We start from the raw sequence: 26,347 nt of genomic DNA on the forward strand, positions 1-26,347 counted from the left end.
GGTGGGATATAATTTTACAAAATAATCAAAATATATATCTAATAATAATAAAATAAAATAAAAATTAGATATAAAAAATTACAATTTTGAGTATATTGTACTCAATTCATCTTCATGTCACTTAGGGGGTGTTTGTTTAACGCTGATTTTAGCACTTAATGCTGAATGCAATTCAGCTTTAGCAATCATCATGTTTGTTTACTCCACATTTTCAGCACTTATTGCTGAAAAATAAGTAAAAAGCATTGAGTGAAGTTGGATCACTTAATTTTTTTGCTGAAGCGGTAAGCATCGGTCTTTTTCAACACGGACAAGTATGCTCTTATATTTGAAATGATATTACATCTTATGTCCTATGGATAATGATATAAGCACCCCACAAATTAATAAGGCAACCCACACCAATATTATCTCTCTCCTATTTTCTCTCTCATCTACGTATTTAAATAATATTAATTCAAATTAAATAATATTAATTCAAATTAAAGAGAGAGAAAATTTTGACCCTTAAAGGGTTGAAATTTTCTCTCTCCTCCATGCATTTAAATAATATTAAATATTAAATATTTCAAAAAAATAAAAAAGGATAGAGAAATTTCCTCTTTCCTTATTATTATTTTTTGAATATTTAATATTTAATATTTAACGAAATATTTATATTTAATATTCTCTCTCTTTAATTTGAATTAATATTATTTTTTAATTTGAATTAAAAAAATTTAAAATTTACTTTTTAAATGATGTGGAGGAGAGAGAATTTGTTCGGTTAGCTTCCCAAAACAAATTTCATTAAATCTAGTTTTTTTTAATAAATAATTTTTATTTTTGAATTTTATTAATAATTTCTCCTTAAACATACAATTATTGAAAATGGTAATATAGTCAATGTACCAATTTTCAGCATTAAATAACAAACAGATTTATGTTGAATCAGTTCAGTACAATTCAGATCGGTAAATAAACAACAATTTCAGCACTTAAATTCAGCGTTTATACAGTTTCAACAATTATAATCATTCAGCACTTATTTGTTCAGTTTAACAAATAGCACCTAAGTGTTGATAGGACCACACGATTTATGTGCGACATTGTGAGGGGATATTCGATAATTATGTCATGCATATTTTTATTCGGATAAAGAAATGGTCAAAACATTGAATATCAATGTTCATTTCCGCTAGATTAGGCAATGACTCTGAGCCGTTAATTCAGACCACGTGCTCCTAACAAAGGTCAAAGTTCGTAGAGGTGTACAGTCGGCCCTAGGGTGTCTGGTAACCTTCGTCAGGACAATTTCGGTATTAAAAAAAATAAAACAAGGGTATTGTAGCATTTTTCCTTTCTTTTTGGGTCGGTAGGTGGAAGTAGCGCACAGTATCATTTTAAAAGCTTCAGCCATTTTTAACTTTCGTAATCAAATCTCTCGCTCTCTCTCCCACACGCACACGTACGCTAAGTTATTCCTTCGCTGTTCTTCTACTTTTTATTTCTCTATATTTTTTTGGGTAAATTTTAAATTCATGGAGAACTGTGGTCATTTAGATCTGGATTATGCTGTTAGGGATTGAATATAAAAAAAATAAAATATTATTATGATTTGTTTCTATTTAAATCTCAATTGAAACTATGAAACAATTCATAGAATCGATTTTTCAAGGTTGAATCTAGAGCTCGAGATTATGTTCTTGATGTCTTAATTAATTATGATTTTAGTTTATTTTATTTGTCTCTAATTATTGCATCTGAAATATTTGTTTAATTGATGCAGTAAAAATCTTTGTTTAAGCGATGGTTTTCTTCCGAAGCGTTTCTGCGCTATCGAAGCTCCGTTCTCGCCTCGTATGTAATTTTGTACTTTCGATATCGTTTAGGAATTTTTTGGTTATTTAGAATTATAGACTCGCAAGCTTCTTGAATAATGCACAATAATGTTCATAAATGATGGTGATCTTGTTGACTTGTTCTGTCTCTCTTAAGGGACTGTTTGGTTGCACGCTTTGGCATAACTTGTTTTAAAGCGTTAAGTTTTTCTACCCAAAATACCTGCTGTAATAGGCATCTCATTCTCCCGCCTTTTGGTGGGTACCTTTGAACTTTATCATTTTTAAGAAAATTCAATAATGAAAGTGAAGTAACTAGTTCAAGAATGAAGAAAATGAAGACTTAAGTTGGGAGTCCTACTCATGGTTTTAAAACTTGGTTTCACATCTCATTTCGTCCATGTCAGATACCGAGTCGTCTTGGACGAGTTTTCCGATACCTTTGAGATGTCTTGTTAAACAATGAGAAAAATGAACGTGGGGTCAGGGCTGGAGCCAGGATTTTCTTGTATTGGGGACAAACTATGGTTAGTTGTATAGTTGAAGAACTTGAAGATGAATGATTTTAGGGAGAAATGCATAGGTTTTTGGTTAGAAGTTGAAGAAAAGGATATTTAGGTCATTTCCAATTAGTATATAAGAAGGCTCGGTCAAGAGGCAATGTCATCAACAAAAAATTGAAAGAGGGGGGTGGAATTAGTGGGAGGTGAGGGTGTGGGGGCAAATGGGGAGAGAGGTGAGGGAGTGGGGACAAATGGGGCATGTAATTAGTTGAAAATATAGGGGTGTCTCAAAGTTCTGTGGGGGTAATTAGTTGAAAATTGCCCCCACCAGCTCCTTACTAGCTCTGCTCCTGCGTGGGGTTTTAAATCTCGTCTAATACATTGACTTGCTCATCCATCTCGTCCATGCATGATACTGAGATGACTCGGGTGATATGTCTCGTTCGAGTTTTGAAACCATGGTCCTATTTGATTTTGTATTTATATTTTAACTTGGCCCTATTACAATGGGTAACCTTTTAACAAGTCTTTTTAATTTAAAAATATTTGGAATGATACATGGAATGAAATTTTAAACTAAAATGCTAAAAATAATATACTTAAGCATGAATGAAGTCAAAAAAAAAAAAGGAGCTATATGGGGCTGGGAAGTTGTTACTGTTCTATTTTGTGCAGACGATCAGTTCTTCCAAACACTACAGCTTCTTCTATTTAATTTTGTTTTATAGAGGATGAAAAGTAGACTTCATGATGATTCTTTGAGATTTAGAATCAAGCAAAAAGATTTCTGAATTCGAGAGAATAATTTCTTCAAAGTCCGCTTTCATGCAAATAGAATTTGAATCACCACAATCATAGCTATACAATAGGAGCTGTAGGGTTGGGATGTTGTTACTGTGCAGACAATCAGTGCTTCCCAATACTATAGCTTCTCCTATTTAATTCTAATTTTTACTGGATGAAAATAGAGTTCATGATGATTCTTTGAGGTTTAGAACCAAGCAAAAAAGTTCTACAAATTCAAGAGAATCATTTTGACTGTTTTTAGCTTCTAACGCTCTACACAACTAGTGAGTGTGTGTGAAAATGTCTAAAATAACAATATACTCTATTTGATACATGAAATGCTTCCCATGTTAAGGGAATGCTGTTGGCAAAGAAATGTACGGGTTTTCTCATGAGACTCCTTTTTGTTTCTGCCTATTGTGCTAATAAGATGCTAAAAATGAGTTATAAGCCTAAAGGTGCCTTTCCCTCTGGGCCTCATTCATAGGCGCTATCCAAGGGCTTGTTCAGGATTTTAGATGAGGTAGGAGGTGATTTTCACAATAAAGACTCATTTTCAAGAACGCTTAAAAATTAAAATTAAGATAGTGAGAGGGATAGGGGACACAAAACTTACATTAAGACCTTATCTATAGCTTCCTTGAATCCTCTTCCTGTACTACTTCATCTTCAAATGAGTTCTTCAAGGTTGGGAGAAGGTTGAGTATGGTATCTTCAAAGGGGAATCTATGCAAATTAACAGAGTTTTAAGGAAAAAAAATACTTGATCCTAAAAATTGAGAATTCATATATTATTTATATTGTTCTCAAGAGAAAATATGAGTGTATGTCATTCAAATTTCCTTTCTTTATGGAGTATCCTGTCAAATTAGGCCTAAGAGTTGGATGGAATTCTTCATAAACATGAGATTGAGATGGTAATTTCTTTATCATATTCATGTTATTTATCATAAATATAGATTCATTGGGATGTGGAAGAATAATTTTCATTTCAGATATTTTTTTAATATCTTGAGACTAGGCCGTTTTTACATAATGGACCACCTAAAACTCCTTTGATCCATTCTTAAAGAATGGACACAGTGGTCCTGTCTTGAGATTTGCTCTGCCATGTGGCCATGAACAGTTAGGGTTTCATTCTATAACCATGTATCTGAATACCTTCATGCTTGTTTGTTCTTGATTGTGCACTCATGGGATTCCAAAACAATCATTTCATTTTGCTACGTCATATAGGGAGCACCGTTTTGCACATGAGATAGCGGATTCTGTTATGGGTTAGTTGTTCAAGAAGAGATTACTTCCTTTTGCTTTGGTCAATTTTATTGGAATGGACAACTTTATTTGTAACTGGTCCATTGTCTTATAATGGACTCAGGCCAGATAATTTCTTGATTTTACAGAAAGACCCTTGCTTATTTGCTTATTTTGCCAATTCCTCACTTTTTCGATACTTTCTACTTAATTTTGGAATGCTTTGAAGGGTTCGGGCAACCTGGGAATCATTTGTGCAATTTGGGGTGTCTACAACGACTAGAGAGTGTTCTCTAGTGAGAGTTTAACCCTTTGAGAAAGTGGTCTCTCTCCTTTTGTAGCCTTGGCTTGCAATCACGGATCTGGTCCATTATAACCTGACACATAATTGCTTCCCTCATTATTCCTTATTATTTTGAAATCCCCCCCTACCCCCCAATTTCGCCCTTAATTTGTAAGCGCTTAGAGCAATAACAACCCACTTTCCGGGTGTTGCATCACATGTCAGAGTAGTTGGTGAAGTGCATATCTCTCTAGGCTTTTGAGATGAGACACCTCATGATTTGTACTAAGATAAATCTCATATTTGGAATACCTTAGGATTTTGACATAATTGTATAACATCCGTGTAGTTTATCAAGAGAGATAAAAGTAGGTCCGAGTGCTTTGCTTCCAAAATGATAGGGAGTGCTCAAACTAGTTTTCTGGCTGAAGTTTCTGCTCCTTGGGAGGGCTGGGGTACTCAGTTGGGGTTTCTAGAGGACTCCTCTATCCCTGGGGGTGGAACACTCTGCTTGTAATGGCAGTGTCCTTTAACCTTGGGGGTAAAGTACTCGGTTGGGGTTTTGCTGAGTCCTCTTCCCTTTGTTAAAATTTGACTAATACTGTTTTTGTTAGTATTTTTTTTTCCAACTCACGATATCTTTTTTCTCATGTTATGACATGTTAAAAATAGTAAACAACCCACAAATGAGTTAACCATTTTGTCTTAGCATCCATGGCCTTTAGCTCTTCAATTATAGTCTTTTGTATCATCTTAATTCAATTGAAAACCAAAATCCCTCTCATAAATTGAACCAAAAATCACTTAATACAAGTTCCGTATACCAAACAGAAATTTAGCATTACAAACTGACCTTATTATGCATTAAAAACCAATATCATAACATACCGCGGAAAAACATGTTGCCTAAAACTGATGACCAAGAATCCATAAATTCCTTTCCTTTTATTATTATTATTATTGGAAATTTATTTATTTATTTATTTTTTACCTGTTGTATAAATATTGTTTTTTACAGGCTCAACAGTCTAGTGTCAACCAATCTGTTCGATGGCTGCAAATCCAAAGTTCTGAGCTAGTAAGAGTTCATCATTCTTTCTCTTGTATATATTGTTTCATTGGTCAATCTATTGATAATTATGCCCTTTTTCCTGTATGCCATTGATTGATATTTCGGATGCATATATGTATGTATGTATGATTGTTTGGCTGCTTGTATAAGATATTTCTTAATTATACTTATGTTAGACATGTATCTGATACTGTCTTCTTTCATCCAATTTCAAACTGTCATACCACTATATCCGAAATCTGAATGGCTATCAGAGGGTCCATTTAATTGTAAGATGCTACACCTGGAAGGGGTGGAATCTCTAGTATGAGAATCATAGACCTATCAAAAAAAAGTGAATCATAAATCCTCTATCTACTCCATGGTTATGTGGAGCACGTAAATACTTCATGTTTGATGTACTGGTTGGAGTTGTTCTGTAAAGTACTGTTCTCTTTTTTCTCATTGTGCTACTTTCTTTTGCTTTTGTTTTTTATGGCTACTAGGACAGTAGATCATGGCTTCACGATAGTATGATAACTCCCCTTTCATATCCCTCATGCTAATCATGTATTCACGAGTCTTTATTTCAGCTACATCTTGTACATATTTTTTTTAAATACATATTGGGTAGAATATCTTACATTACTTCTAATGGTTCTTGTTTTTCAACCACGTCTTTTATTTACTTGTACAATTTTACTCATAGAATTTTTTACAATGTAGGATCTTCATTCTCAATTGAAGGAATTGATTCCAGAACAACAGGTTTGTTTAACTCCTTTCTTGGTGTCTTATTTCCAGTTGGGGGATTACATTTCATTTATGCAAGATTCAAGGCTCTCATCATCTACTAATACTTTAAAGGATTTTTTTTGCTTTCAGTCAAACTTATTTGTTGTCTCTTTCTAGTTTTCAGTCTTTATTGTGTTCTTTGATAGATCATTTATCAGGTTCTGATGTTTGGGTGAACTTAAATATTATTTAGTCTTGCAACTAGGGTTTATATTGAGTACAAAACTGGACGGCTCCCTTATTTTTTTTTCTTGAAATTAGTGACATCTCATTCAAGTGTGTTGATGTTCCATGGATAATCATTTTCTTTGATGATAAATCAAAAGAAGGTTTAAACACAGGATAGTAGATGTTTTCTACTTGAGTTACCAAAAAAAAAAAAACACTTTTATCTCTCATTTCTATTCAGGATTTTATATTGTAAAAATCAACATCTAATGACTTTGGTTGCGTTTTGCTACTACAGATGATCAAACCTTATAAGATCTTTTCATAGAACTACTTTGTTATGTCCCAGAGTTCACTTTCCAGCAGAGAACCTTAGTTTTATTTTGTTTTGTTACAGGAGCGCCTGAAGAAATTAAAAGCTGAACATGGAAAAGTTCAACTTGGTAACATCACCGTTGATATGGTAAAAATATTTATATCGGTTAAACTGCACAGTTGTCTTTATGTTTGTCTAATTTCCCAATTTTACAACCTTAGAACAACATGTAACTTTAGTTTGAATTATCCGTGCCTTATAATTTGGAAGGTAATTGGTGGGATGAGAGGAATGACAGGGATGCTGTGGGAAACCTCTTTACTTGATCCAGATGAGGTATATTACCGTATATACATTATTGAAGTTATTACAACACAGGAGTTTGATTGTTTAAAGGTCTGTGGAATTCCTGAAAAATTCTATGCTCTTAGACTGGAATATGAATTTTGGAGCAATGCTTTTCAGGGAATTCGTTTTAGGGGTCTCTCTATTCCTGAATGCCAGAAAGTATTACCAGCTGCAAAGCCTGGGGGTGAGCCATTGCCTGAGGGTCTTCTGTGGCTTCTTCTGACTGGGAAGGTAATCTTTTTTTTTTGGCTACATGTATGAAATCTTTAAGAATTCTTTTATAGTTGTCTTCATGTGCAGTTATTATATATTTTTCAACATTGTAAAACACTAGAAAAGAATCCTTTCTACTGTGGTGGAAAGTGTATGAACATTTGATTTGCAACATTTCGATCAACGTTAAAACCTTGCTATTTCATTGGTCCAGAAACTTCAATGAGTGTTCGGGATATTCTTTGTAGGTTTGATTTTCAATTGGGGTTCAATTGTAAATTCATAGTCGTTGTGTGCTTTTTCATTTGATTTGGTTTGTATTTGTAATCTTTTTGCAAAAAAAAGAGCCTGTAATTTGTTAACCTGGTCAGAGCTCTGGATCCAAATTACCTTGTCTAGATCCAATACTTGTCAGAATGTAAATTTTTTTAGCTGATTCAATTCCTGTGTTGTGACATGAGGAGTACTTGAATAGGGAAGATGAGAAGAAAGCTGCTATTCTGTTTGTGCTAAAGGAGTTGGGAATTTGATGGCCCACCGGAGATCTTTCAGAAAAAAATAACTACCTAATTGGATGATCATTTTAATTCATTCTATAGGCATTTTCCTGGATTTGTCCTGTTTTTTTTTTTTTTTTTTTTGGGGTGGGGGGGAGGTGATTGTCTGAGAGAATTTGAGACTGTATGGTTACTATTATTTGGATGGGTCTTTTTTGGGTCCTTAGATAACTCTTGAGTAGTTATCATCATAGGTTGTAACCCCACTGCATGCGCAACCCTATATACAATGCAAGTGGCTAAGACTTCTTCCTCTTGATCATGCCTTGTGCAAATGTTAATCTTGAAATCTATATCAAAGAAGCGGAAGTCTTACCATATTGACGGGGGCATTAAATCTTGAAGAGTAGATTTTAGTTTTTATTTAGATTTCTGTTTTAGGGCTTTAATTATATGTTTTTATGGCTTATTTTTCATGTTTTATTGGCCCATGGTCTTAGTATACTATTTAGGGGCAGTTTAGTAACTTATTTTATCTTTTATTTAAGTTTATTAGGATTTGAAAATTAGGAGAGAGAAAGTTACGAAAATTAGGTTTATTTATTCTGTATTTTAGTTTGACTAGGATTCTTGATTTATTTTCTTTATATAGATTGTATTAGGGTTTATTTATGAAGAGAATGAAGGGAATAAACAAGAAAATTTTGTTTTCTTTTGAATGTTGGTGCATTCAATATGGTTGATGCCATGGAAATCATTGGGGTGAATCTAAGGTAAATATTATTTTTTTCTTTTTTTAATTTTCTTCTTATCCTCTATCTCTTCTTCAATCCATCTTTTCTGTTTTTTTATTTATTATTATTTGTGAGAGATCACAAAACCTTTAATCCTTTCAAGAAACTAGGCGTTGTTTCCAAATTGAATGATTCTACTTCTTTTTCCTTGTATTTCTCCTCGAACTCCTTGATTCCATAAGTTTGTTTTCCCTCTTCTTCTTTCTTCTTTTTTCCCTTCTTTTTTTAAAGTTTAATTTTAAGATTGCTGTAATCTCTCTCTTTCCCTCTGGGTCTGTCAGGCAAGCCGGCCATGTGGCATAGTCCTTATCTCTCTTAGCTTCCGTTTTCCACACTGTAACAAAGGGACTTACCTTTGTGAAGGTTTGCATTATACACGTGGGGGTTGGAGAGCTGTTGCTCTGCCAGTTGGTTGAGTGAGCCTTCGCTTCCTCTGGTTCCTTCTCTTTACTTGCTTTCAGGCCCTTTAACTTAAGAAGAGGGGGGTACTCGTGGTGCTACGAGAGAGAAAAAAGAGAACTCTCTTTCATATTTCATTGACCATCATTTCTTTATTCTCAATTCTTGAAACCCCTTTCTTAATTATTGATTATTGATTCTTGAAATCCCTTTCTTGATTCTTGATTCTTGAAACCTACAAACCCCATTCTATTTTACCCTTAATCCTTCCCCACTTTCTTTAACCCTTCATTTATCTCTTTTCCAAATCTTTAACCCTTAATCATTTCTTTACTCTACTTTAACCATTTTCATTGGGATTGTGGTCGTACTTGTACAAAATCATAATTAAATTACCCTATCCTACCCAAATCCTTACCCAATCCTCCCTAACCAGATTTCCCTAAAACCATCATCATTTTCTTATCTCCCCTTATCGTCCTGCATCACATATGCCCTACTTTTCAGGCTCATTGGCCTCAATGAATGTATGGTCCACCCCCCGTGGTGAATCTACACCCCACAAATTTGAGTATGTTTCCATCATGGGCTTGGACCCAGTGTTTTTATCCATGGAACTGTTCATGCAGCCCACGATGAAAAACAACTAAAATTAAAGGTTAGATATCCCTGGCTGGGCTGATAATGAGAATTAGGTTTACCAAGAGGGGTCAAACTATTATGGGTTGGTGGCCCCAAATTTTTTGACTTGGCTAATGTTTATTTGTGGCCTCACTGACAAGTCATATATTTCTCTTAAATTTGCATAAATTAAAGTGGTACTTCTATTTACAGATCCATACTTTCTCTCTGAACATTGTTTGAAAGGTATTTCTTCTATCTAAGTTGAGACGAGCTCAAATCAGTGAGAGAATTGGTGAAATATAAAGCCTAAAGCTTCTTCCCAAACTGATGGGTAGAAACTGTAAATTAGGCCCCTACATTGTGGGCAAATGTATTCATTTTGCACCTGTTGGTCAACCCCTTTTCATTCTATCTACAGCCTTTTCTTTGGCCTTCATTATTCTCTCTTATTAAGATATCCTTCATTTGCCTAATTTGCTTCTCTATCTCAAGAAAAAGGAAAGAAATATGGAATGCATACATAAATTAAATATGAAATTCCCGGCAAGATATTATTTCTGCTAAATTTCTTGCTTAAGATTATCTTCGTAGTTTGTAAATATAATTGTAATTTCACTGGCCCATGATAAGGATCTGCCTACTCCATTGTTCTTTGGAGTTTGGACTTTCTAGGTATAAATATCCTTTGGCACTTGTCATCATGATCATCATCTAAGCCTCTTCCCAAAAAATATTTGCCATTTTATAATACTGCCACTTGAAATTTTCAGGATTAAGCATGCCTTTTTATACATCTTAGGTACCAAGTAAAGAGCAAGTAGATGCACTATCCAAGGAATTGCAAAGTCGTGCAGCTGTTCCAGGTTTGTAGCTTACTATTATCCCTTTCATAGCTTGAGTGCCATGTGAAATTATATGGATGCACATGCACATGCATAGTCATTAATATGCACATTTAACAAGAGTTTCTAGACTCTTTGAGTCTGCCACACATTCAGGATGACATTAAAATTTTCAGAAGATGCTGTATGTTGTCCGTTTTTCTATTTCATTGCCTTAAGTATATTTCACTGTTACACAACAATAGTAGTAATAGAATAATATTTAATTATAATCATAATAAAATTGCATTCTTTTATAATGATGTTGATTACTGAGACTTTATTTAGATGAATTGCTACTTGCTCGTGCAAATAGTAGTACTTATACTGTTAATAGTATATTTCATAGCCACTGTCTGTAAGAAAAATAAAATAAAATAAAAACCATTTCATATGCTAATCTCAATTGAAATTTCACTTCCCTCTGAAAATTATGTAGTAGATGGCATTTACCTTTTTGTCCTTACATCTAGGTAAGGCTTTAAAACCTCATCATTTTTAGAGGATCTTTATATTTGGTTGCAGATCATGTGTATCAAGCCATCAGTTCTCTCCCTGTGACAGCTCATCCAATGACTCAATTTGCAACAGGCGTTATGGCACTTCAGGTTGAGAAATGGACATAATAGTTTCCAGTTTTTTTTTTCCTGTTCTGGTGTGCTTGTGTACGTTCCTATTCAATTTTCAAGTAATCACCTCAATTAGCTTCAAGTACTAGGCTAACAGAATATCTCCACCCCTCTCCCCCCTTCCCACCACCACCTAAACACATGGAAAACAAAAGTAGCAAAATAGATTGAACTTCTCTCGAGTAAGTTAAATTGACAATCTCATTTGTTTGTTATTTGCTTTCAGGTTCAAAGTGAATTTCAGAAGGCATATGAGAATGGGATTTCAAAATCAAAGTAAGGTCTTTTAAATGGTTATGTTTGTAAGATGGTTCGTTCTGTTTCGGATGTTTCAGTGAAACATTACAGTTTTGGCTGAGTGGAACGGAACATTGACCCAATGCTTTATACTGTCTCGGAATGTTTCAGTCGAGACTGTCTCGGTTTTTCTCCTGACTGATGCATTGCCTTGAGACGAGATTCTAAAACTTGGTTGTGACAACTTCTTCAGTTATGTATGTGCTCTTATTTAATATTGTTTCATTTATAGGTACTGGGAACCCACTTATGAGGACTCACTCAATTTGATTGCTCAAGTTCCAGTTGTAGCTTCTTATGTTTACCGAAGGTAATTAAAGCAAATTTTTAACTCATTTATCAGTTTACTCAAGAACTAGTTTGTTGGAATAGCCCATTCGCCACCTCAACCCTGCAAAAAACTAAAAGTTTGTTGGTGTAATAGTCTGTTAAAATCTTATTAAAACGCATTTGATTCTTCTATTTGGGAAACTTAAAACAACCTTCCAAATTTGTTCCAGAGTTCGTTATTTTTGTTTTGGAAGGTTCCAGAGTTCATTGTTGTACTATGTAGTAACTTATTATGTAAATAGCTTTTATTTAGTTCATAAATGAGCACATATGGTTCTCATACTTGATTCTTTTATTCGGAAAACTTCAAGCTTGTAAACACCCTATATTTTCATAGTGTGGACGCTTCCTTTCTCAGAAAAATTTCTGTTCTAGGCATCTGTGCCCCGGTCTCCTGACATGGCTATTTAAACAAAACCTAATAGTTCATTATGATATTTTGTTCTACTTATTTACCCTTTATATAGTTATAAAATTCTAACATATTTATGTCTATATATGTTCACACTTTTTTTGAAGAGCGATATTTGCACTCATTTTATAGTTCTGTTTAGTGAGATTTATTTAATAATGCATTAGTCCGTACTATCCCATTACTCTATGGACATGCCAACAAGCTAGGATTTCTAGGGTTACTTTTATAAGCAATACCCAACATACTGGGATTTCTATCACTCTATGCACCTTTTATTGTGGTTAGTGTGCCAAGCAGCTATAATAGAATTAATTTGATTTCTTTCCTCTGCTTTGAAGGATTTATAAGGATGGGAAAATTATACCTGTGGATCATTCTCTGGATTATGGCGCTAATTTTTCGCACATGCTTGGATTTGATGATCCCAAAATGCTGGAGCTCATGAGACTATATGTTACCCTTCATAGGTGGGTATTGTTTATATCACTGTCCAGGCTGTATTGTATGGTCTCTGTCGCTGCAGAGTGCAGAGTTCTATGTGCTATTTTCTTTCTTTCTTCCTTCCATAAATATTCAGGCACATATAGTGGAGAAATTTAACTCTGTCAATCATTACCTAACATATGTATGTTCACGGTGTGTTGCAGTGACCATGAAGGTGGAAATGTTAGTGCTCACACTGGTCATCTTGTAAGTGACCATATATTCAATTTGATGCTCTTAGTATCTGTTTGAATGTTTGTAATATTCACAGTAGTTATCCGTTTGTATGTTTGTAATAATGATTGTTTTCTTTTTATATGTTTGAAATATTTATAGTTATTCTGATACACTCTGCTGTTATACTGGGTGAGTACTGTTCAAAGACTCAAGCATTTATCCACCGTATTTAACTGTGTTCACTGTTGCAATGCTTAATTGGCAGGTTGCTAGTGCCCTTTCAGATCCCTACCTTTCCTTTGCGGCTGCATTAAATGGTTTAGCCGGTCCCCTCCATGGTTTAGCTAATCAGGTATATTCCTTTACTGATACTCTCTCTCTCTCTCTCCCCCCCCCCCCCCCCCCCCAACCCCCCCACACACACACACACACACACGCACGCACGCACAATTATTGTTATTTTACTTATATAAAAAAAAAAACAATTATTGTTATTTGGAGTAAAAATTGTAATTAAAATGCTTGCTACTTGGTAGTATGGTAAAAAGGTTGAAATTATTCATTTGACATTCTCATATTAGTAGATTTACTGGACTCTGAAGTCAAAAATGCTGAAAAGGATTGTGGAGATTGCAAAAGAAAAGCATGTACTGTGAGGCATACCTAGAACAGAGAAGCTGTCATCCAAGCATTTTTTTTTGATAACCAAAGTAGTTATTGAAAAGAGAACAAAGAGTCCTCGAAGAAGGTACAAGAAAAGGAAAAAGTGAAAAAACAAGAGAAGAAAAAATGAAAAAAACAATACCTCAGCACCCACAAGCAATCAGCCTCCACTCACAAGATCCCACCTAGACAAGACATCTTCAAACCTGAGCCCTCTAAACTCCACAAAACTTTTAAAGTCTCAAAGGAATTATATGCTGCAAAATGAAGGAAAAATGGAGCCCAATGCCTGCCTAACCAATGGTCTTATTTCACTAAATCAGCATCTGAACAGGCCTCTTGAGATTCCTACTTTTAGTATGAATATTGTTAGGGGTAATAAGTTATTATTAGTAGGGGTCTTTTTTCTTTCTGGTTATCATATATAATAGATTGAGTAGCTAGGGTTGGACTTAATTTCGACTCCTCCCACTTTTCTCCAATCTCTTCTTCTATTCTCCTTCTCAAACTCTTAATCTACAAATATGAAGCATGGAGTTTATTTTCCTGTTAGAAGGAGCTCATGCATGGTGCCGCCCATGAATACTTTATCAGAATGGAAAGTTGTTTATGTTAGTTGAGTCCCTGGTTCCCCAGCAGATTGACCCACAATAATACTCAGTGTTTCTCATAATTTGACCAGGTCGCCATGAGTAGGACTCCGAAACTCTCCCTCTTATTTCTTCTATGGGAAACCAGTGTAGTATTGGTATTCCTGTGTGTTGGAACATTGACTTTTATGACATGGGACCTGATTAGAACTTAACATCAGCTGTGGTTTATACTGGAATTAACTTTCCCTAATAGTTGAAACACTTTACATTTCTGTATATTCATTGTATTAGTAGGTAGATTGTGCTTCTGCAAAACAGGAAATTTAGGTTCTTTAAATACATACATGCATGTCCAGTGTGTAAAACAGTTAGGCACGACCAATTAAAAAATAAAATAAGCACGCATGTTTTCTACCGTATAGTCGATAAACCTTCTCAAATAAGTTCCATTTTAAAATTTCGAACAATGTTAACACTTTCAAACAAGGTTGGCACTTCTACTTCTTGCAAATTGAAAAGGCTGAGGAACAAAGTAATATTTCTGTTGTGGTAGATATTCTTTTTTCCTTTGAAATAAATGTGTCATTTAGAATATATATTTTTGAAGCCAAAATCTTATTATAGGCCCACATTCAGGCTCACTGATCCCATGAATACTCTTTCTCTATCTATTGCTAAAGTAGTGGAAGCTTGTGAATCAATAGATTTGATAGATTGTTTTCAATGGAATACTTAAAATCAATTTGAATCAATAGATTCAATTGATAAACAAACAATAACTTGAAATAAAATAAAACATAAAGCTAAAAAGTAATAAGAGAAGATAATTAAATTGTTATATATTGATTAATTGTTGATTTTCGGATTTGGGGTTTCTTACATAGATAACTCCATCATAACAACTTAGAATTCTACTAAAATACCAAAAATTAACATTCCTAACCTATCTATAACATAATACTAACTTTCTAATCCTATTAGAATTCAAATTAGACACTTCTAATTATAGCCTAAATAATAGAAATGAATTTAAAACAAATTAGAAACTAATAAGGAATTGTATTCCTAACATAACTATGAAATAGAAATCCTACTAGAACTAGAAATAGAAATCCTATGAAACTGTAATTAGGATTGTAGATGTTCTACATTAGGCCCCCGTTCCTGAAGTAAACTCGTCCTCGAGTTACTCTTGAAGGCCTTTTTTATTTTTTATTTGTTTTCCATTCATCTCTCGCTCTAATCCACTTTCAGTGATATTTGTTCTTCAGACGTAGATTAAAGAATAATAGACTATAGCATATCATCAAGTAAATTCTTCACATAAACATTATCGTTTATCTTCTTCAAAATATGTAGGGGTTCAATTTTCTTCAACTTGGGTTTCTTGTAAATTTTGGAAGGGAAAACAATATTTACTAAGATAAACCATGACCAAGTCTTCTTTTTCATATCTCTTGAATCTTTTATCGACACCGATTTTGTACTTATTAGTAGAAGTTTCAAGGTTCTTTTTCAGTTGTTCCTTCACTATGGCATGTTCTTTCAAATTCATCCCATAACGGGACGGATTTGGGAGACTTGCACCAGGCACCAAATCGGTCTGGTGTTATATATTCCTCATAGGAGACAATGAATTCGACATTTTCGAAGGAAGAACACGAGAAAATTCGTCAAGGAGGGGTTGAACTTGATGAAAAACTTGAGTAGGAGGGTCTCGGTTGGAAGTTTGCACTACCATCAGGAACACTTGACTTGTTTCCTTTAAATCCTTGTTGATGTTGGTAGAAACAAAGCATGTTTTATTCTTCTTGGTTGGTTGGGTAGTCTTGGGCTTTGAATGGGAAGGGGGTAAGATCACTTTGACATCATTATGCATGAAAGAATAGGTGTTGGCTTTGTGACGTAGCGGAAGCGTGTGAATCAATAGATTCGATAGATTGTGTTCAATGGAATTACTCAAAATCAATTTGAATTAATAGATTCAATTGATAAACAAGAAATAGCTTGAAAGAAGATAAAGCATAAAGCTAAAAAGTTATTAAAAGAGAAAAGATAATTGAATTGATTATTAATTATTAATTTTCCAATTTGAAACTCTTTATATAGATAACTTCATCAGAACAACTTGTAATCCTACTAAAATACTAAAAAGTAATATTTCTAACTTATCTATAACATAATACTAACTTTCTAATCCTATTAGAACTCAAATTGGAGATTTCTAAACATTTCTAATTATAATTTAAATAATAAAAATGAATTTAAAACAAATTAGAAATTAACAAAGAATTATACTCTTAACATAACTATGAAATAGAAATCTTACTAGAAGTAGAAATAGAAATCCTACTAGAAATATAAATAAAAAAGAAATCTAATAAAATTAGAAAACTACTTAGAGCTGTAGATGTTCTACATTAGGCCCTTTTTCTTTGAAAAAAACTCGTCATCGAGTTTTTTTTTAAGGCCTTTTTATTTTTCTTGTTTTCCATTCATCTCTCATTCTAATCCACTTCCAGTGATATCTGTTCTTCAGACTTTGTTTAGAGAATATAATTGACCATGGCATATCATTTGGTAAATCTATCACATAAGCATTATTGCTTATCTTCTCCAAGATATGAAAGGGTTGAATTTTCTTCAACTTGGTCTTGTAAATTCTGGCGGGAGAACAATAAGATAAACCATAACCAAGTCTCCTTTTTCATACCTCTTGAATATTCTATCGACACCAATTTTGTACTTGTTAGTATAAGTTTCAAGGTTCTTTTTCATTGTTCCTTCAATATGTCATGTTTTTTCAAACTCATCTCATAACGGGGTAGATTTGAGAGACTTGCATCGGGCACCAAATCGGTGTGGTGTTGTATATTCCTCATAGGCAATAATGAATCCGACATTTCCGAAGAAAGAACACAAGAGAATTCGTCAAGGAGGGGCTGCACTTGATGAAAAAGTTGAGTAGGAAGGTCTTGGTCGGAAGGTTGCACTACCATTGGGAACACTTAACTTGTTGCTTTTAAGTTTTCGTTGATGTTGGTAGAAATAAAGCATGTTCCACTCTCCTTTGCTGGTTGGGTAGCCTTGGTCTTTGAATGGGAAGGGTGTAAAATCACTTTGACACCATTATGCATGAAAGAATAGGGGTTGGCTTTGTCTCAATAGGTGACATCATTATCATGAAGCCAAGGCCTTCCCAAGAGAATATGACATGCTCTCATTGGGATGATGTCACAAATAACCTCATCATTATATTGTCAAATACTAAAAGAAAGAGAGCATTGACTTGTCACATTTTTCTTGCATTCATCGTCCACCCAACCTATAGAATAAGGTGTAGGATGTTGCGTAGTGGGTAGCTTGAGTGCATCGACCATGTGGCTTGAAATTATATTTTTCGAACTTCCACTATCTATAATTAATTGACACAACTTGCCTTGCATCTTGCATGTAGTTTGGAAAAGACTATGTCAAGTTGAAGGAACAACATGTTGTATTGGCATTAAGTTGCGAATAATGCAGTTGAGATGTTCACCTTTGTCAAACTTTTCGAATTGGGCTTCCAACTCAGTTTCAATGATGAATTCTCCTTCACCAATCATGAATGTGGATTGTAGCAAGAGCTCTGATACCACTTGACGTAGCGGAAGTGTGTGAATCAATAGATTCAATAGATTGTGCTCAATGAAACGCTCAAAATCAATTTGAATTAATAGATTCAATTGATAAACAAGCAATAGTTTGAAAGAAAATAAAGCATAAAGCTAAAAAGCAATTAAAAGAGAAAATATAATTGAATTGATTATTGATTGGTTGATTATTAATTTTCGGATTTGGAGCTCCTTATATAGATAACTCCATTATAACAACTTGTAATCCTACTAAAATACTAAAAATTAATATTCCTAACCTATCTATAGCATAATACTAACTTTCTAATTCTATTAAAACTCAAATTGGAGACTTCTAAACACTTTTAATTATAGTTTAAATAATAAAAACGAATTTAAAACAAATAAGAAACTAACAAAGAATTGTATTCTTAACATAACTATGAAATAGAAATCCTATTAGAAGTACAAATAGAAATCCTATTAGAAATAGAAATAGAAATAGAAATCGAAATCTAATAGAATTAGAAAATTACTTAGAGTTGTAGATGTCCTACATCATTTTGCCTCGGTAACTGACATCATTATCATGAGGATATGACATGTTCTCATTGGGATGATGTTAAATAATCTCATCCTTATATTGCCCAATGTTAAAAGAAAGAGAACATTGGCTTGTCACATTCTTCTTGTATTCGTCGTCCACCCAACCTATAGAATAAAGTATAGGGTGTTGCGTAGTAGGTAGCTTGAGTGTATCGACCATATAGCTTGAAATTATATTTTCCGAACTTTTACTATCTATAATTAATTGGCACAACTTACCTTGCACCTTGCATGTAATTCGGAAAAGACTATTTCAAGTTGAAGGATTAATTTGTTGTACTGGTAATAAGTTGTGGATAATACAACGGAGATGTTTTATCTTCTTCAATTCAGTTGTAGTGATGAGTTCTCTTTCACCAGCCATGGAACGTGGATCATAGCAAAAGCTCTGATACCATTTGACGTATTGGAAGCGTGTGAATCAATATATTCGATAGGTTGTGTTCAATGGAACTCTCAAAATCAATTTGAATCAATAGATTCAATTGATAAACAAGCAATAGCTTGAAAGAAAATAAATCATAAAACTAAAAAGTAATTAAGAGAGAAAAAATAATTAAATTGTTATGTATTGATTGATTGTTGATTTTCAGATTTGGGGTTCCTTATAACAACTTAGAATCCTACTAAAATACCAAAAGTTAACATTCTTAACCTATCTATAACATAGTACTAACTTTCTAATCCTATTAGAACTCAAGTTGGACACTTTTAAGCACTTCTAATTATAGCCTAAATAATAAAAACGAATTTAAAATAAATTAGAAACTAACAAGGAATTGTACTTCTAACATAACTATGAAATAGAAATCCTACTAGAACTAGAAATAGAAATCCTACGAAAATTGTAATTAGGATTGTACATGTCCTACATCAATTGCTCAGCAGATTTCATGCTGTCTATTGAGCAATCTCAGAACATGAACACTCCAGCTTCTGGATTTCATCTCTCCTGAATACTATTGTCTTCTAATGTAGTGCTTCACAACTGAATACGCACTTTTGCTTACTTGATGTGTGATTTCTTGCTGTATCTTTATTTCATGATATCGTTGGTACAGGAAGTTTTGCTATGGATCAAATCTGTGGTAGAAGAGTGTGGGCAGAACATCACAACTGAACAACTGGCAGACTATGTGTGGAAAACATTAAACAGTGGAAAGGTAGGGACTCGTTACTAAAGTAATCAGTACTGGTACTGTACTTAATTCGTTATTTGATAAAACTTAGAGAGCTGAAATTTGCATGCCTTTGGTTTGATGAATAGTTGGAGTCCATTCCTAGTCCTGATCAGCAGTTCTTTAGTTTCCATATTCCCATTATAGAGTTGTTGCTTATGTTCTCAATTGTTTTGTTTAGTAAGTGAGGGACATTATAATGTCCACGACTTCTGTGATACAGAGGACTTTTAATTGTATTTGATAAACCCTTAGTTGATCAAGTATTTTTTGAGCATACATGTGTACAATTTTATTAATTAATTATTGGATTTATTCTAGGAAATTGGGTCTCCTTGTGCAATTTTTGGTTATCGGCCTAATATGATCTTGGGGATTTGAAGCCCAAGTTTAATACTATTTTTTTAATAACAAATTCATAAATAAACTCGCAATAGTTCTATCCCTAATTTTGACATACTTTGAGTTTTATCTCTGATTCTTGGTCTCATTTCTTATCCCGCTTTCACATATAGGTTGTTCCTGGATTTGGACATGGAGTTTTGCGTAAAACAGATCCAAGATACATGTGCCAGAGGGAGTTCGCATTGAAGCACCTACCTGATGATCCACTTTTCCAGCTGGTTTACTTCTTAAATCCCTAATTAGAAGTGTGATTATAATCTAATTTTCTGGTAAGCTAACCTAGCTTCTTAACTCTACAGGTTTCAAAGCTTTTTGAAGTTGTGCCTCCCATTCTTACTAAGCTGGGCAAGGTAACTTCTGTACCTTCTGAAGTTTGTAAATTTGGAGTATCTAAACATGCTAGAGTGATTTGAGGAATTGTGGCTTGTAATTGGCATGCGATCAGTAGTTGGCGCACCTGCAACATTTCATTACTTTTGAATTCTTGTCACCTCTAAGTGTCTTAAGATGAGGACCAAGGTTGATAGATCTAGGATATAAAAATTGTTATTCACAAAACCAATGATTTTTTATTTTATTTTATCAAGTAAAACTTCATTGATGAAGAAAATACAGATACACTAGAAATAAAACCAAAGTAGAACACAAGACAGCTATTAGAACATACATGCTCTCATCTAAAAAGAGTCCTTGAAGATAAACCCCTTGAGACTTGTACCAAACAAAAATAATCCCTAAAGAAGAGATAATGAAATCAGAAATAAAATTCTCCTTCCCTTGAAACACCAGATCATATCTCTCTTCCATAAGAGCCAACAAATAGCAAAAGGCGTCAATCTCCGCGGAATCATCTTCCTACCACCAAAGCACAAGGATTGCCACCATTGGAAAATTATGAAATTACGCTAGGAAATGGGTCTCAATAATCATAGAAAATGAACAATGAATAATATGCAATCGACTGATTTTCCATCACATTTACAAAGAGAACATAAATTGGCACATGATACCCCCAGACATGACATATGATCAATTGTCTATGTTCTAAGGCCATAGACCAAATGAAAAAGGCACCTTAAATGGGATTTTTGGGCCCCAAATGGCGGACTCCGGGAATAATTGAAAACTGGACTCAGAGATGACAAACAAATTCTACGATCCTCATTGGACACATTGACAAATACGGTAGTGATTATGCTGCTCAGGTCAGACAAAGGCTAAATCTCCCAATCATTGGAGTTCCTTTTGAAGTCAAGATCCCCTAGATTTTCCAATACATTAACTACCAAGGAAGTTCTGGACGGGAAGGGATTTCTCGGAGGAAATAACAGAGAGATTTGGAAACTTGTCTTTTAGAGGGGATGAGCCACGAGCCACACCAACAATATTCCCGAAACCTAACTTTGTTGCCTTTCCCAACTTTAAATGAAATCCATTTGTGGAACTTTGCAAGCACTTTGGAGGTACCTTTCCAAACACTACACCCACATGAAGATATCACTACCACACTTTCCTACCTCAAATTGCTAGACCATATTTTTCCTGAATGATTACCTTCCAAAGGCTGTCCAATTTCTCCCCAAACCTCCACAATTATTGATGCAAGACTAGGATGCTCAAACTAAAAGATGGGTTTGAGCTCAAGAGTGTATTACTACAAACAATAAATTGACCCACAATCATGCATAACTAAAAAGAAAGAGATGAAGGACGGTGAGGGGAGATGAGAAAATGAAATTTGATTTAGGCAAAATAAGGGATTTAGAGAAATCTGGTTGGGGATTGGGTAAGGATTTGGGTAGGACAGGATAATTTAATTTTGGATTTTGGGTAAGTATAACCACAATCTCAATGAAAATGGTTAAAGGTTAAGGTTAATTAGGTAATGATTAAGGGTTGAGGTTTGCAGATTTGAAGAATCAAGAATCATGAAAGTAAAATAAAGATTAAAAGAAAACAAGAGAAATGATAGAAAGATAAAACCTTGGAATCATACCAAGAATGGTGGAGAACTCATTTCACTCCATGAAAGAAATCCATTCTTTATTCATCAAATTTTTTATTGTTCATTATTAAAAAAAATTTAATACACTCTATATAAAGAAAATAAACCAAGAATCCTAGTCAAATTAAAATACCAAATAAATAAACCTAATTTTTGTAACTTTCTCTCTTCTAATTTTCATACCCTAATAAACTTAAATAAAAGACAGTAAATTTACTAAATTGCCCCTAAATATTATACGAAGACCATGGTTTAATAAAATATGAAAATAAGCCTCCAAAGCATAATAATCACTAATTGAAATAAATAACTAATCTAAAATAATCCCAAATGATAAATCTAGTCCCAAATAAATGAAAACCTAAATAATTATAAATTTTCCATCGGAACTCTTGATGGTTGACTTGATTTGCGCTCTACATTAGAAAGTCAACTAAATAACCATGTTAATGTTAAGGCTATTACGATCCCACAAAGTTAGATCCCCCTTCCCCCCCAAATATGAAAAGGATGAATGCTGATGGAAGATTGGATTTCCATGCTTGCGATTTCGATCACTAACCTAATGTGAAAGGTTGATCCCCTCAAGGATTTCAATAATACGTTTTAGTTCAAAGGGCTGTAGTTTTTGGAAGATTAATGATGTATATAGTGTTATAACTTATAACCTTGTTTGAATATCTAGGATTTCAATAACTAGTTTGGGTGGTATGCGAGGCTGTGGAATTGGTTTTAGGTGAGTTGAAGGGTAGATTGTAGTCCGTTTTAGTGCTACAGCAGGGCCAGCGGGTGTAGGGTTAGAGTTCAGGGCTTAAAGGATGTATATAATCGCTCCAAGGGGTAGGTTGGGACTGGGTTTGGTGCTGCAGTTGGGGAACAACAGAGCTTAATTTAGAAAGTTTCTAGGGGGAGATAGGTTTCAGTTGTGGCCTGGATTTGAGACTGCTACAACAGTATGGGCTGCTATGGGGGATTAGGTTCTAATTGATTGCAAAGTAGGTTTAACAATGTTTTAGTGACAAGGGTCGGGTTAGGGCTGTTGTAGATGTAACATTCAGCAAGGTTTAAAGGTAGGGTATGGTTTGGTGGTGGTTTTTGGGGCAGCAGCATATGTTTTTAGATCTGGGGATGGTTCACTAGTAGGTTCAGCAGTTTGTGGTATGGATCGATCTCACTTTTGCTTCACACCAAGAACAAGTGATGGCTTCACATCATGTATACGGTCACCGGACAACTCAGGAACTCCATAAGAAAACCTGCATATTGATCCATTGATTCCCCAAAAGAAGAAAAATGCATATATATAGTATCCTTACCATAACCTACTAACTCCAAAATAGCAACTAACTAAAGAGTCCAAAAAATAGAAACTACTAAAGAGATCCCATGTAGCATTTGAGCCATCTTCGGCTAGAATGGAAATAATAAAACCAATACAACTCCCTCCCCAACATAAAAAATGTGGACCACTAGAACCTAAATAGAAAACATAAAAAAACCCTAATAAAATTGGCCCATGGGCCTGATTTCCCGTCAACTACTTACCCAACAAAGCTCTATATGTATCCTAGGGTCTTTGGATGCCTAGACCATCAAATTTCCTTGGGCTACAAATCTTCTTTTAGCTAAGTAGATGGAATTTCCTTGAATCATCTGTGTCATTCCAAAGAAAATCCCTCGCTAACTATCGAGACTTATCTCATCATGCTTCAGAATGGAGAAAAGTGACACGAAAGTATTGAAATGCTAGCCAAAACACTCTTAATCAAGGTCAGTTTCCCTCCTTTTGAAAGAAGTTTTACTCCCTACAAACCAAACGTCTTCCCCACCCTTTCGATTACAAGAACCCACATTGCTTTGTTTCTCTAAGGAGCCCCTCAAATTGGAGCCTAAGATAATAATTTGGAAGAATGCCCCTTCCACACCCAAGAGCCAAAGTGAGGATATCTATGTTCTACGCAGCAAAATTCCGAAGATTTTACTTTTGCTCAGATTGTACCGTTAACCTAATGACAACCTTGACACAACATTCCATAGCTCTCAAAAACCTAACCTGCTTGAAAGAATCATCCATGAAGGTCAAGTATCATAAAAAATTGCATTTGAGAGATTAAAGGATCACTGACACTGACCATAAAACCCGGTTACTCTCAGTCAACATAGCTCTAGATATAAGCCTCCCAGAGCTTCAATAAGTAGCACAACCAAAAGAAAGGGACATAGGATCACCTTCTTTTACACTTCTTGATCTTCTAAAAAAAACCAACTGAATCATGCACTTGGATGAAGAATGAAGGAAATGAGATACATTTCATCACCCATGAAATCCATCTACTTTTGAATCTATACCCCTCAAAAATATTCCTAGAACTCCCAATTAACATGGTCATAAGTTTTCTCAAGATCAACTTTGCATACAATGCCAGGAACCTGAGCGCAATCTTGAATCAATTCAGTCATTAGCTATCAATGCCCAATCCAAAATTTTCCTCCCCTTGACAAAGGCTTCTTGATGGTGGGACCGATCAAATTTGGAAAAATAGATTTCAGCCTGGTCGCCAGAAGTTTGACGCTTATCTTATACGTAGCTCCTACTAGGCTAATTGGTCTGCTCTCCAAGATGTCTTCAAAGCCTACCTTCGGAATCAAAGCAATAAAAGTGGAATTTGAAGCATAGTCAAGAAATGCCTCCTTGTGGAACTCCTTGATAACTGCAAAAGATCGTCTTTTACAATCTCCTAGCTAAAATTAAAAAAAAGATAAAAGAAAAAAAGAAAAAAAAGATGCCACGGTGAAGCTGTCCAGGCCAGTCTTTTTATCTCCTTTGATTTCGCATACAAATCTTGTATCTTACTTGAATGACCTTGGTGTTTTGGGCTAAGGCTATCAAAATGGAGATTATCAAGCCTTGGTCTATAGCCCTGATTTTCTGAATAAAGATTCTTGTAGAACTCAACCACTCATGAACTCTTCCTCCCTTTCCAACATTTGCCAACTTTTAGTCTTGTGAGGTGGTTAGGTCATGACTCTGTTTTATACATTATAATCTGAAAAAATGTAGAAGGGGAAACAGAAAAAATCCTCTCTTGCTTCTGTGTTGCAGGTCATCATGTAAACTTTAGATGCTATTATCATGTATGAATTCAAACCATAAACATCTCTACTAGGATCAATGTTCTCATGAAATAATTATTTCCCCCAACATAAATACCTGATAACTTTAATACAAACTTGGTAAAGGTGACGGCTGATCCTCTGTTGCATCCATGAGATTCGTGCAGAAGTGTAGCCCTCTATCCACCTATCTATCTATCCATCTAATAGCATTTTCTGTTTTCTGGATTCAATTATTGTATATCATGTTTGAAATTCTTGAGCACCAAATCTTAATCTATCCGAATAGAACTAATCAATTACATTTGGGTTTTTGGGATGTTTGTAGGTTAAAAATCCCTGGCCCAATGTTGATGCTCACAGTGGGGTATTGCTCAACCATTTTGGTTTGACGGAAGCAAGGTAAATAGTTCATCCCATTCCATGATTTTGAGAGCTATTACAGGCGGGGGGAAAAAATACTCCCCTGTAGAAGCTTGCGTCATTTAGTTTTTAAACATCCTATAGAGTATTTCATTTTATTTTCCACAACTGACTTATCCTAGATCCTTTCATTTGTGCACTATCTCGGATCAAAGCTAATGAATGATATCCTCTGAAATCTGATCCTTGGCAGGTATTTTACTGTTCTTTTCGGTGTCTCAAGAAGCATTGGAATATGCTCCCAGGTTCTTTTCTCAACCCCTTCCCCCTTTCAACACCTCTGTTATACTTTCCATAAATCTGACTAAACTAAGGTTCTTGGTTCAGCTTATATGGGACCGTGCGCTTGGCTTACCACTTGAAAGGCCGAAAAGTGTTACAATGGAATGGCTTGAGAACCACTGCAAGAAGGCGGCTTGATGCAAGATATTGAAAAAATGAAACCAAATCCCTCTCCATTATATTATTACCAATAATAATTGCCAACAAGAACGTTTTTTCTTCTTCCCTTCCCCTTTGTGGAGGTGGTGGCTTTTTGTTGGTGTTATTTTAGAGCTATTTTGTTGTAACTATCGAGACTTGTGTAGCTCATAGGATCAATCACGGATTGATTTTGATATCTTGTTCACATTTCTCTTCACGTTGATAGCTTTTCAAATAAATATAAACAGCAAATAAGAAAA

The 26,347-nt window shown here is 34.5% G+C and overlaps 1 protein-coding gene across 3 annotated transcripts; it reads left to right on the top strand.

Moving 5' to 3' along the window:
* The first annotated feature begins 1,301 nt into the window (after positions 1 to 1,301).
* Positions 1,302 to 26,347, top strand: LOC147396816 (citrate synthase, mitochondrial). Of its 3 annotated transcripts, none has more exons than XM_086452020.1 (20): positions 1,302 to 1,447; positions 1,769 to 1,839; positions 5,665 to 5,724; positions 6,424 to 6,465; positions 7,058 to 7,123; positions 7,247 to 7,312; positions 7,442 to 7,555; positions 10,651 to 10,714; positions 11,258 to 11,340; positions 11,588 to 11,637; positions 11,891 to 11,968; positions 12,742 to 12,870; positions 13,051 to 13,093; positions 13,329 to 13,415; positions 19,601 to 19,702; positions 20,233 to 20,340; positions 20,422 to 20,472; positions 25,570 to 25,643; positions 25,858 to 25,909; positions 25,992 to 26,347. In XM_086452020.1, the coding sequence occupies exons 2-20, from the start codon at positions 1,789 to 1,791 to the stop codon at positions 26,082 to 26,084; spliced, it is 1,413 nt and encodes a 470-aa protein (XP_086308146.1). In that variant the 5' UTR covers positions 1,302 to 1,447; positions 1,769 to 1,788; the 3' UTR covers positions 26,085 to 26,347. The 3 variants fall into 3 exon arrangements, with proteins under 3 accessions (XP_086308146.1, XP_086308148.1, XP_086308147.1); XM_086452022.1 differs by lacking the exon at positions 1,302 to 1,447 and adding an exon at positions 1,482 to 1,505; XM_086452021.1 differs by lacking the exon at positions 1,302 to 1,447 and adding an exon at positions 1,570 to 1,657.

The sequence above is a fragment of the Akebia trifoliata genome, chromosome 8, assembly GCF_017979445.1.
Source record: "Akebia trifoliata isolate Shusen 1 chromosome 8, ASM1797944v1, whole genome shotgun sequence".
NCBI classification, from domain to species: domain Eukaryota; kingdom Viridiplantae; phylum Streptophyta; class Magnoliopsida; order Ranunculales; family Lardizabalaceae; genus Akebia; species Akebia trifoliata.